The sequence below is a fragment of the Anopheles coluzzii genome, chromosome 2, assembly GCF_943734685.1.
Source record: "Anopheles coluzzii chromosome 2, AcolN3, whole genome shotgun sequence".
Taxonomy (NCBI): Eukaryota; Metazoa; Arthropoda; class Insecta; order Diptera; family Culicidae; genus Anopheles; species Anopheles coluzzii.
The window spans coordinates 44,800,948-44,812,833 of NC_064670.1; the positions used below are offsets into that span (position 1 = coordinate 44,800,948).

The 11,886-nt window shown below is 45.3% G+C and overlaps 3 protein-coding genes across 3 annotated transcripts; all 3 read right to left on the reverse strand.

The window, feature by feature from the left end:
* Window positions 1–267: 267 nt before the first annotated feature.
* LOC125906863 (uncharacterized) lies at window positions 268–1,620 on the reverse strand. The gene has a single exon (XM_049607610.1). It carries the CDS (start codon window positions 1,618–1,620, stop codon window positions 268–270), a length of 1,353 nt encoding a protein of 450 aa, XP_049463567.1.
* A 1,514-nt stretch (window positions 1,621–3,134) lies between these two features.
* LOC120961146 (uncharacterized protein K02A2.6-like) lies at window positions 3,135–6,106 on the reverse strand. The gene has a single exon (XM_040384826.2). The coding sequence runs from the start codon at window positions 6,103–6,105 to the stop codon at window positions 3,736–3,738; it is 2,370 nt and encodes a 789-aa protein (XP_040240760.2). The 5' UTR covers window position 6,106; the 3' UTR covers window positions 3,135–3,735.
* A 426-nt stretch (window positions 6,107–6,532) lies between these two features.
* LOC125906864 (uncharacterized protein K02A2.6-like) lies at window positions 6,533–8,234 on the reverse strand. Its single transcript, XM_049607613.1, has 3 exons — window positions 7,853–8,234; window positions 6,762–7,783; window positions 6,533–6,655 (listed from the first exon to the last, which is right to left on the reverse strand). The coding sequence occupies exons 1-3, from the start codon at window positions 8,232–8,234 to the stop codon at window positions 6,533–6,535; spliced, it is 1,527 nt and encodes a 508-aa protein (XP_049463570.1).
* Between the last annotated feature and the right edge of the window lie 3,652 nt (window positions 8,235–11,886).

An 11,886-nucleotide genomic window follows, 5' to 3' on the forward strand; every position in this document is an offset into this window, starting at 1 on the left:
GTCACCACTTATAACTCTCGTGTGTGAGTTATCAATTAACTTTTATTGCGTCCTGTCTCAATAACGGTCAGCGAGCAAAGAGAACGAGCTAAGGGCCGCATGTCCTTAGTTCCCCTATTCTAACTCCGGTTGCCAACGCAGTTGGCAACCATGGCCTAACTTGATTCAGTGGAAGGTTGAGGTGCACAGCGACAGGTGGCGTACCTGCTATAATTTGTTGCCTGCTAGGCGAAGATCGCTAGAACTGGTCTAAGGCGAATCGAACGGTTAGAACTGGTCTAACGCCGTAACGGTCACTACAGATGCCATGTTTTTTACTGCATTTCTTAGTTCTTCTTCTTCCGATGAGACGTTTTCCAGGTTGTGGTTTCGTTTGCGGGATTGTGCTGAGATGACTGATGTGGCCGAATTTTCTGATTCTGTGTCGGATGTAGACATTGATTCCTGGTCATTTGTTTCGTTGTCGGTTTCGAGGTTTTCCGTTGCTTCAGCATTGTTGTTGCTCTCGCAGACATTGTTGGATTGGGTCGAGCTTTGGTTTTCTTCGATTTGTGTAGTGGCTTCGTTCGTTGGGTTATTATTATTTTTCTGCAAATTTCCATTTGGTTCTTTCAGTTTCTTCAGAAGAGCTTCGCTGAGCTTGCTCTGGGTATTCATCTTTTTCATCTGATCTACGATCGTTTTCTTCAGTTCATTTTGTTCTACTTCGAGCCGTTTGATTTTCATGTCTTTATCATCCACCGTGGTAGTTTGTTGCGCAAATGTGATTCGCTGCTGTACAGCACTTGTTCGCTGATGTTGTTGGGGGGCCATTTGCCGAGCTTCCTTGTAGGTGCAGTTGTGGTCGACTTTTATTTTGATGACTTGTTCTTCAAATTGGAACGCAGGGAATTCGCGAGAAAATGCGCTGTGTTCGCCTTTGCAGTTCACGCAAGCGGGATGGGTCGAACATTCACCGTGTGCTGCGGTTCCGCAGTTTCCACACACCTGTCCCTTTAAGCAGCGCATTTTTGTGTGCCCATAGCTGGCGCATTTGTAGCACAGCATTGGTTTTGGGTAGTATGGTTTCGTTCGCACCTGCAACAGCCCTATGCGAAGGGATTCCGGTATTTTTCCAGCTTCTACGCGTATCAGGAAAGAGTTCGTTGGTTGTATTTCGTCATTCACCTTTCGGGTGAATCGTCGGACTTGCTTGACGTTTTGACTTTCCATGTTGAGTAAAATTTCTTCGTCCTTTAGTCCTTTCAGCTCCGGGGTGAATATTACGCACTGGACTGTGTTCAGCGTAGCGTGAGGGGTGATGGATACTTTGGTACCATCGATGAGTTGCGTGATGCTTTGCATTTTTGTGTACTGCGCAACGTTTCGGGTTTTGATCAGATATTTCTGCCCGAATTCCATCGAGTGGCTGCTTTCGGTAAGCTCTCCAACCACGTTGGTAATGCTCTTTGAAATTATCCATGGGTTTTGCGGGAGCTTAAAGCCTTTCAACGGCTCGAGAACGAGGAACTTCATGTCCCCAAACTCGTTATTACGATCCATCCATGGTGGTAGTGATCGAGCTCTCTGGGGAGGCTCGGGCGGAAGTGCATCCCGTACAGGATGCGAGGGTCCCGGCATTTTGCCGGGTTGGTTAGTTTTATTTAGTTCAATGCAATGTATATAGTGTATCTAAGGTTATAAAGAAATATATGAAATAAAGTAAATAAATGTTCCTTAAAAGCAAAAGTTCAATTAATCTTAATACTAATATTTACAATTTCGGAATAGTAAAACAAATGAGATAATTTTTCTCGTTACTCTCCCGAGTAGCGGGGTAAAATGGCACGAAAACACCGGCTTCACTGCTTACGCTGCGAGCGACGTTTTTGGCGCCAAAGCGCTGTGCTTGTCGCACGTTCCAAACTGTGTCGTGTGTGCGTGTGTATGTGTCACTCTCACTGAAACAATATCAACGCGCGCAGCTGGCACTGTGGTTTATCTCTCCCGAGATCACACACAAAAAGTAACGGTATATTCACTTCTTACCAACGTTCTCTCCCGAGATCGTTGGCGTAGACACTGGAGTTCAACAAAAACACGTCCGTCCGGGTGAACCGCTCGCACAAGGGTCTTTACAGAAATGGTCTTTACGGAATGGGTCTTTACGGAATGGGTCTTTTTATGATGTCTTTTTATAATGAGGTCTTTACGGAATCTATCTTTACGGAATGGTCTTTTTATAATAGGAGACGATCACGAATGGTCTTTACGGAATTGTTGTTGTTAGTATGGTTTAGAGAGGCTTTGGCTCCTGCGGAGTTCTTTCGCCTCTTTGTGTATAAAATAGGACTATTAGATTGTTATAGTTGATGGAATAAATGTGATAGTTTTAGAAATTTTAGTAGATTTTCCTGTTTCTGTGGATGAGGTGAAAGTATTGAGTCTATGTTGGCGTCAAGATGGCAAGTATTACGAAGTTGTGTGTATCCGTGGCATTCTGTTAAGAGGTGGAATATTGTTATAGTGGTACCGCAGAATTGGCAGAGAGGAGGACTGGATCGTTCGATGAGATGGCTGTGGGTCAGTCTAGTGTGGCCTATTCTTACTCGAGTAAGGATCTTTTGGTCTCGATGTTTGATTACTGATGGCCATGGTGTAGATGTTGATTTCACTAGCCGAAGGAAGTTGTTTTTGGTTTTAAACCATTCCTTTTCCCACGCCTCTCTTATTTTTCCATTTATATAGATAATTGCGTCTCTTTTAGGCAACGAGGTGTTGTAGGTTGATGTTTTTCTTCGGCCTTTGTTGGCGAGGCGGTCGGCGATCTCGTTGCCTTTGATACCAGTGTGACCAGGTATCCAACAGATGGTGAGTTGTTTATCCTGGTTTATGTGTGGGCTAGTGACCTGGTAGAGCTTTTGGATGTTTGGGTCCTTACATGTTCCATGCTCTAGTGCCGAGAGGACACTCGCACTGTCGGTAAAGATGACGTTTTCCAGGTCAGAGCGCAGGGTATCTTCAACTGTCTGGATTAATACCAACGTTTCTGCCGTAAAGATGGAAGAGTGATCCGGCAGTTTGGACGCTACTTTATCAATGGGTGAGTAAATCCCGAATCCTGCTGCTGCTTCATCGACGGATCCATCGGTGTAGATGTGATTGTGTTTTATGTATTTGTTGTTGATGTATTCTATGAAATGTTTTTGTGCTATTGTACTATTGCAGCCTGCTTTAAGGATGTTTTTAAAATGCCAGTCTATGTTAGGGGGTTCATGGTACCACGGCCGAGTGCCAAGATGTAACAGTGTTGTGATATCCGGGATATTGCAGTTTGTTATAGCGAAAAGTTCGGAGTTGGCTCTATTGAGGAATGATGGTGCTTGGATATTCTTTTCTTTAATTCTTGTTGCTGTTGCGGCTAATTTAGTTGTTATTACATGGCTAAGTGGAAGAAGTCCGCTCTCACTTAGCATAGAGACTTTTACGTCCGTTAGTGATATATGCGACAATGGACAATACACACACGAACATAAATACAGTTATAAACTTAACGGATGCTTTATTGCTAAGTTGTGTACGCCGCGCTGCCCCGATGCGAAGTGTTCTCTGCTCTTCGCGCAGCAGCCGAACGATCCACCCCGACCGATCGCTCTCAGGCGCTCACGGCTCGTCAACTGCAGTAAGAGCGGCTTACTGCAGAGAGAGCACGCGAGCAGCTGGCTGCATTCTTTCATCTAACATCTCCCCCTCTTTTTAAAACCGACGGTACACGTCGAACCGACTGGGCGGTTTTCTAACTCTAGAAGACCGTCGTGGCACCTGGGCCGAAGCACACGATGGAACAGGTCGTGTCGCCGGGCGTGTGTATGTCGCTGGCGATGTAGCGGGAACATAAGGACCGTTGGTCTCGGATGACGGCTGATGAGGGGACACAGAGATGTCCACATGCTCGGGGTCGACTGGCTGTGGTGGTATGCGGGACGTGCCAGTAGATGGTTGCGGTGTTAGCTGCCAGGTATCCAACAAAACATCTATCGGCAGCTTACGATGGGTGACCGAAGCCGGAACGTGATGATGCCTCTCGTAGCGCTTGCGTATCTGGTTAATATGAGATCTAAACATTTTCTGATCATCCGTTCCAATCATATACATGACATGACCTAATTGCTTAACAATTGTACCAGCTACCCATCTCCATCCGTTACCTGCGAAACGTTTAAAATAGACTAGATCGTTGGGTTGGAACTGTCTGCTTGGTTTCGGTTCGTTTTCCATACTAATGGTTTCAGGACTTGGTGGACGGAGCAGGTTTAAAGTTGTGCGCATTTGCCTTCCCAACATGATATCCGCCGGTGACTTAGCATTTCCTAACGAAGGGTTTGGCGAACTTCGATATACTAGTAGGAATGTATCCAGCGCTTCTTGTAGTGAGGTACCATCCGCAGATATCTTTCTGACTGTTCGCTTGAAAGTGTCCACAAATCTTTCAGCTTGCCCGTTAGATTGCGGATGGTAGGGGGCCGTTGTGATGTGTTCGATGCCATTGCGGTCGCAAAATAGTCCGAACTCCTCGCTGGTGAACTGCGTACCGTTGTCCGATACCAACGTTTTCGGGATTCCAAAACGAGCGAAAAGTGAGCGTAACATGGCTATAGTAGCTTTCGCTGTAACGTTACTGGTACGGATTATTTCGGGCCATTTAGAAAACGAATCTACGACAATTAAGTAATAATCACCGTCTAGTGGGCCCGCAAAATCGACGTGTAAACGTTGCCATGGGCCTGCTGCCCTCGGCCATGGTACCGGAGCGGAATGTGCGGGTGATTTGGCAGCTGCTTGACATGGGTGACATGTCTTCACCCATTCCTCGATGTCAGCATCTATTGTAGGCCAATAAAAGAAACTCCTAGCTAACGCTTTCATACGCTGCACTCCTGGATGGCCCTGATGCACCTGCTGAAGACATTTTTGTTGCAGCTTTTTGGGGATTACCACCCTCTCACCGAAAAGAATGCAATTCTCTACGGTTGTTAGTGCATCTTTCCTGGCATTAAAACGAGCAAGCTCATCGGTAAACGCTGCGTTTCTGGGCCAGCCTTCGCTGATGTAAACTGACACCTTTTTCAGAAGTGGGTCTCGTTTTGTTTCTCTGGCGAGATCAGCAAAGTTCAGCGGTAGTGAATCAAGCGCGCTTATTGCCACCGATTTAATGTCTTCTTCCAAGTTCACGCTTGCTATAACACAGTCTTCATCTGGCTTGGTGTGCGTGTTAATGAGTCGTGAGAGCAAATCAGCATTTCCGAAATCGTCGGTGCGCACGTACTCAATGTTAAAATCGTAGGCCAGCAAAGTAAGCGCGAAACGCTGAAGACGGTTAGCAGTAAATATTGGGATGCCTTTCTTCGATCCGAATATATGCAGTAGAGGTCGATGATCAGTCTGAAGCGTAAAATGCCTACCAAAAATCATTTTGTGGAACTTTTTTACTGCGTAAATGATCGCTAGTCCCTCTCGATCGATCTGGCTGTACCGACGTTCTGCCTCAGTAAGGGCACGAGAAGCGTGTTGTACTACACGTCTGAGACCATTGGGGTACAGATGGCTTATAGTTGCCCCAAGGCCAATTGATGATGCGTCCGCCGAGATCACAATCTTTTCTTGCGGATCGTAGTGAGCCAATTGTAGGTCTGACGATAAAATCGTCTTAAACTCTCTGAAAACCCGTTTACATTCCGACGACCAATGAAATGGAGTATTTGCCTTGAGTAAATTATCCAAAGGATGCCTCAATTTTCTCATGTCTGGTATAAACTTCCCGTAGAAGTTGATTGCACCCAAAAAGGATCTAACACCGGTGACATCTGTTGGTTCAGCAAGATTTTTGATAACCTGGATTTTTGCGGGATCAGGCCTTAGTCCACGACGATCAATTACGTGTCCGAGGTATGTTATTTGCTGCATTTTAAATGCGCATTTATCAACACGAATCGTGAATCCAAAGTCTTGAATGCGTTGGAATACTTTGGCTAAAATCTCGTCGTGCTCTTTTTCTGAAGTGCCCCCGACTATAATGTCATCCAGGTATCCAGAAACGTTATTTAGACCGGCTAACATTTTGTCCATGATCATCACGCAGCTGGAGCGACCTTAACTCCTGGTGGAAGGCGGTTATAATGATATAACCCGCGATGCGTATTTATTGTAAGCAGTGGGCGGTACTGCGGCTCGACTTCCACTTGCAGAAAAGCATCGGTTAGGTCTATCTTGCTGAAAATTATTGAATTAGCCAACTTTGAAAATATGTCATCCGGTAAAGGCAACGGGTAATCATTTGGCTGTAGCGCATCGTTGAGGCCAGTGGAGTAATCTCCACATATGCGAATGGTACCATTTGCTTTTTTTACTACAACGACCGGTGCTGCCCATTGTGAAAACTTCACTGGAATTATTACTCCTATGGCCTGAAGTCGATCTAGCTCTCGGTCTACTGCTTCTTGTACGGCGTAAGCCACTGGTCGTTTAGGGCGAAACACAGGGCGACTATTTTCTTTTATAGCAAAAGAGACGTTTCCTTTCTTACAAAGTCCGGTTCCTTGGAATACTTTAGGAAAACGTTCTTGCCACGTTCTTTGCGACGTGAATTTAGTACCTCGTACTTGGCAGCAGAAATTATCTATTGGTAAAGACCAAAGAGCAAAAAGATCGATGAGGTCAGCACCTAAAAGCATTAAACGTGTCGGGGAAACAGTAATTGTAGCTTCTTTGGTCTGATTGCCTACACTGGCTTTGCATACAAATTCCCCGTCTAGTGCCAAATTAGTGCCAGAAGCTGATCGTGCAACCACTGCTGGTGGTGATAATGTCGGACTGCCAATCTTTTTCCAAGCTTCACGATCAATGACTGTGATGTCAGATGCCGTATCAAGCTGCAGACGGACGGGCGTGCCATTCATTGCAATAGTGACATATCTGCGGCGTTTCTGAACACTATGCACGTTCACCGTAACTACTCTGGTCTGCGTTTTGCCTTGCTTTTTATATTTCGGCTTATTATACTTCTGGCGATTTGCTGTTTTGCAGAAACCCTCTTTGTGTCCCGTTCTGGAACAGATCGTACACTGGTGTGCTTGATATCTGCAGTCATGCACCCAGTGTGTACCTCCGCAGAGCCAACATGGTTTGCTGGGATTCGCTTTTGAGACATTTGGGAACTTTTTCTGAGGGTAGGGCGTTTTCAGGTTCACTGCCAAAACTCGATCATTTCCCGGTGTCTCGATCATCGCACTATCTTTTTTTAAATTTCCCAATCTACTGCATTCGGCGGCTAGCTGTTGCAACGTCATGCTATGGTCCTCTATTTTTGCCAGCAAGCGTGTTCGTATGTCTGCATCAGTCTCGTCCTTCATACCACAGACGAATAGCAAGCACTTGAAGTCCTCCTCGTTGAGCTTGCCGAGCTCGAATTCAACGGCCGCCTTGTTGATTCGACAGGCATAACTTAGATGGTCTTCGTTCCGCTTCTTCACTAACTGCAGGCATCTGAATCGCTTACTCAGCAGCGATTCCTGGTAGTCGTAGAGGGTTGACAGCTTTTCCACCGTTTGCTCGAGCGAAAAATCGGACGGGCGGCTTGGCAGGATGAAACTCAAATAACGGTCATGCTCGGCAGCTCCCAGTTTCCGCAGCAATAACCGGACTTTCGCAGCATCGTCGATCCTAGCAGCATCTTTCTGGAACAAGTCTACGTAGCGTGAGTACCAGTTTTTGAACGTGATTCCCGTGTCCGTATCGAACCGGAACTCTGAAATATTTCGAGACAAGGAATCAATTATTTGTTCATGACTAAAACTGGTTGTTGCAGCGCCGTGACTTATAAGGCGTTGCTGCAAAAACTCATTCAGAATCTTCTGTTGCTGGGCCATTTGCTGTTGAAGCAAATTTAACGTTTTCAGCATCGGGTCATCATGCTGCTCCAGACGTTGCGCCTGCGATGGCGCGGGCGCCTGCGATGGCGCGGGCGCTTGCAATGGCGCTGGAGTGAAAAACGATGGCGCTGGACCTGGCAGCGATGGCGGCGGCGCGAATGCAGTTCCTTCCCGGCGTCCACTATACTGCTCCTGGGTTGAGAAAACTCCTTGCAGCAGGCCGCTTGGATGCGCGGCTTGGACAGGAACGGGAACACGGCCTTGCGACAATCGTCGTTGATCGGCATCTCCAAAAAGGTCACCAGAGTTCACTTCGTCCGTCTCCATCCTTCGACGTTTCCGACGCGGTGAAGGTATTTTAACACACGCACATACGATACGCGATCACACAATACGAATAAACGAACACGTTAAAAGGTCCCGATCGACACACGAGATAAAATGCACACGTTAAAATTGGGTTATAAACACGCAAACTAGCGGTATATTATAAAACTTTATCCTCGTCGCCACTTTTACGTCCGTTAGTGATATATGCGACAATGGACAATACACACACGAACATAAATACAGTTATAAACTTAACGGATGCTTTATTGCTAAGTTGTGTACGCCGCGCTGCCCCGATGCGAAGTGTTCTCTGCTCTTCGCGCAGCAGCCGAACGATCCACCCCGACCGATCGCTCTCAGGCGCTCACGGCTCGTCAACTGCAGTAAGAGCGGCTTACTGCAGAGAGAGCACGCGAGCAGCTGGCTGCATTCTTTCATCTAACAGAGACGATGGGGCTGGTTCGGAAGGCGCCTATGGCATATCTTAGAACGGCATGGTAGATGGGGCTTATTGCTTTTTCAAACTGTTCTTTTTTAATTGATACTATTTCTATACCGTACAGTAGTTTTGGAAGTAACCAGTGATTAATAATGAAGATAAGTGTGTCTTTTGAAGCTTTGTGGGTTCCTGTACTGAGCATTTTGAAAAGGTTGATTTTCTTGGTAGCTGTAGTTTTTAACTGTTTAATGTGGGCTTGGAATGTGAGTTTTTGGTCTATTGTGATCCCGAGTATCCTTACTTTTTTGCAGTCTGGAATTTGTGATTGATTAAGGCAAAGCGGTACGGTTGGGTGCGGTTTGGTGCAGATGTGTAGTATATTGCTTTTTTCAGCAGCGATGTCATAACCAATACGTTTTGACCATTCCCATAAGATGTTCAGTCCCTGTTGCAGATTGTATCGCGCTACTCCATTATCTGCATTGCTCGAGATCAGAACGATATCATCAGCGTACACCAGTGGAGTGATGGATGGTGGTAGTGAGCGGAGAAGACTTTCGATGCTAATCAGAAATAATGTTGGAGAAAGGATGGCTCCTTGAGGAACTCCGTTTTCGAGTGTTTTAGTGCTGGATTTGTTCGTTCCAATCAGAACCTCGAAGGTACGGTCTGAGAGGAAATCATCGAGGAATGTGATCATGTTACCTCCGAAATTCCATCTGGCTAGCTGGCGCATGATTGCGTATTTCCATGTCCGATCGAAAGCTTTAGCCAAGTCGATGATAGCACAGTCGGCATGATGTTTATCAGATTTTACTTTGGCCAGCAGTTCTTCGAGTTGCACAAAGTAAGTTTCCGTGCCTAATCCGCATCTAAATGCGTGTTGATTAATGCTGAGGAGTTTCCTGCCTTCCAGTTCTTGGGTAAGACGCCGGTTAACCATTCTTTCCAACACTTTTCCGATGCAGTTTAGTAAGCTTATTGGTCTGTAGCTATTTGGGCTGTGTTTAGGTTTATCGGGCTTTAAGATGGGTATTGTTAGACTTTTCTTCCAGTGAGGAGGAATTTTGCCACTCTGCCATATGTGGTTGTAAAGCTTTAAGAGCAGGTTTTTTCCTTCAGAAGGAAGGTTTTTCAACAGTGGATAGCCAATGTCGTCTGGTCCTGCTGAGTTGCCTTTGCACTTGGCAAGAGCCCAACTCAGTTCGGCTATAGAAAAGGATCTATTGTAATGTATGTTGGGTCTGCTATTGAATTGTAATTGTATGGATTCAGTTTTTGCTTTGATGGTCTTAAATTCTGGCGAATAACTATTTGTGGCGGATATGGTGGCAAAATGAGTGGCAAGTACCTCTGGTGTTGATTCAACTGGCACTATTGTCGTCATCGGTTTTGATGATGATATGAGCGGTATCTTGCTTGCGTTCTGTTAGGCATTTCACATTTTTCCACATGTCTTTTCCAGACATTTCGGGACTTATGTTGTCTTTGAATCGGTTCCATGATTCTTGTTTTGCCTTCTTTATTTCTTCTCGTGCAATGCGATGAGAAATTTGAAATTCCTCGGAGAGGGTAGGGATATGGGTGTGGTTTTGGTTTTTCTTGGCATTTTGTAGTTTTCGGAGCGCCTTGCGTCTCCTTTTTATGGCTTTTGCGACAGTGTCGTTCCACCAGTGAACACTTCGTTTGCCTGGTTTGCCCTTTGATTTTGGGATCGATTTCGCTGCTGCATCGTTTATGATCTTGATGATGTTTTCTTCTGTTGCCTGAGGGTCTGAATGTAGATGTTTTATTATGTTTATTTGGTATGATGTCCAATCGGCATTTTCGTATTTCCATTTTGGTCGTTGTTTATTTTCCGGAAGAGATGATTTGCTTTTGACAATGATCGGATAGTGATCACTGCCATGTGTGTCCGCCAACACGTAAAGTTTAAGTTCGTTGAGGAGGGAGAAGGATGAGATGATGTAGTCAAGGAAGGATTCTGTACCTGAAGAGATACATAGTCGGGTAGGGTTGGGGTTGGAAATGAAAGAAATATTATGGTTAGTAAAAATGTTATTTAGTTTATTAAATTTTCTGTTAGTTTGGGAGATTCTAAGATTCTTATCTTCTGCATTAAGATCTCCTGCTATTAGCAAGGGATGTGAAAAAAGATTAAGAAATGAGTTAAGCTCGGATTCGTTGAAGGTAGGTCTAGGGGGTAGGTAGAGTGAAACGATGGTCTTGTCTATGGGAGACTTAATATTTAGTGCTATTGCGGAAAGATTGGTGTTAGTTTTTATTAATTTGAAGGGAATAGATGTATGTACACCTATTGCAACACTGTGATGTAGGTTAGTTGGAGAGAGCTTGTAGGACCAATTGTAGTGATTAAGTGGAGAGTGGTTGGTATTAGGTGGATCGCAAACTTCTTGAAGTGTTATGACGGCAGGTTTGTATTCGTTAATTAGAAGTTGAAGTTCGTAGAGGTTAGTGTTCATTCCTCTTATGTTCCAGTTTAATAGAAATGGTTTGTTTATGTCATTAGTATTATTGGTTGTGGAGAGCATGATAATGATTTAGGTTAGTAGACTATTGTGGTAAGAGGAAAGGAGAATAAATTCAGTGGCGATGTTTTTTCTTCGATGGTTTGGCAGTTGGCGATCGTTGTTCGGAGGGAAGAGTGGGAGAAGCGATGGGCGAGATGACTGCGATTTCGTTGGATGTATAACTCTCGTGTGTGAGTTATCAATTAACTTTTATTGCGTCCTGTCTCAATAACGGTCAGCGAGCAAAGAGAACGAGCTAAGGGCCGCATGTCCTTAGTTCCCCTATTCTAACTCCGGTTGCCAACGCAGTTGGCAACCATGGCCTAACTTGATTCAGTGGAAGGTTGAGGTGCACAGCGACAGGTGGCGTACCTGCTATAATTTGTTGCCTGCTAGGCGAAGATCGCTAGAACTGGTCTAACGCGAATCGAACGGTTAGAACTGGTCTAACGCCGTAACGGTCACTACAGAACCCCCCACCAGTGACGGAGTCACGAGATGAAATTGATATGAGCGTTAAAGGCGGAATCGCACCTCTCCAACCACCGCTCCACTCTGCCTGATCTTTGGTATGCTTGACGAGCGGTATGCTGGTTTCAGGCGATCTATTGAGATAGACTCGTTTTTTCCTTTCCTATTGATTATAAAACATTTTCTGAAACGCCGAACTACGTCGAAT

Bases quoted from the DNA above. Each gene is read 5' to 3' on its own strand.
- LOC120961146 (XM_040384826.2), bottom strand. From the start codon at position 6,105: ATGGACAAAATGTTAGCCGGTCTAAATAACGTTTCTGGATACCTGGAT.
- LOC125906864 (XM_049607613.1), bottom strand. From the start codon at position 8,234: ATGGAGACGGACGAAGTGAACTCTGGTGACCTTTTTGGAGATGCCGAT. The intron at 7,784-7,852 runs GTCACGGCGCTG...GAAATATTTCAG, and splicing joins TTTGCAGCAACGCCTTATAA to AGTTCCGGTTCGATACGGAC. The intron at 6,656-6,761 runs GTAGGCAATCAG...CTTTACCAATAG, and splicing joins AATTTGTATGCAAAGCCAGT to ATAATTTCTGCTGCCAAGTA.
- LOC125906863 (XM_049607610.1), bottom strand. From the start codon at position 1,620: ATGCCGGGACCCTCGCATCCTGTACGGGATGCACTTCCGCCCGAGCCT.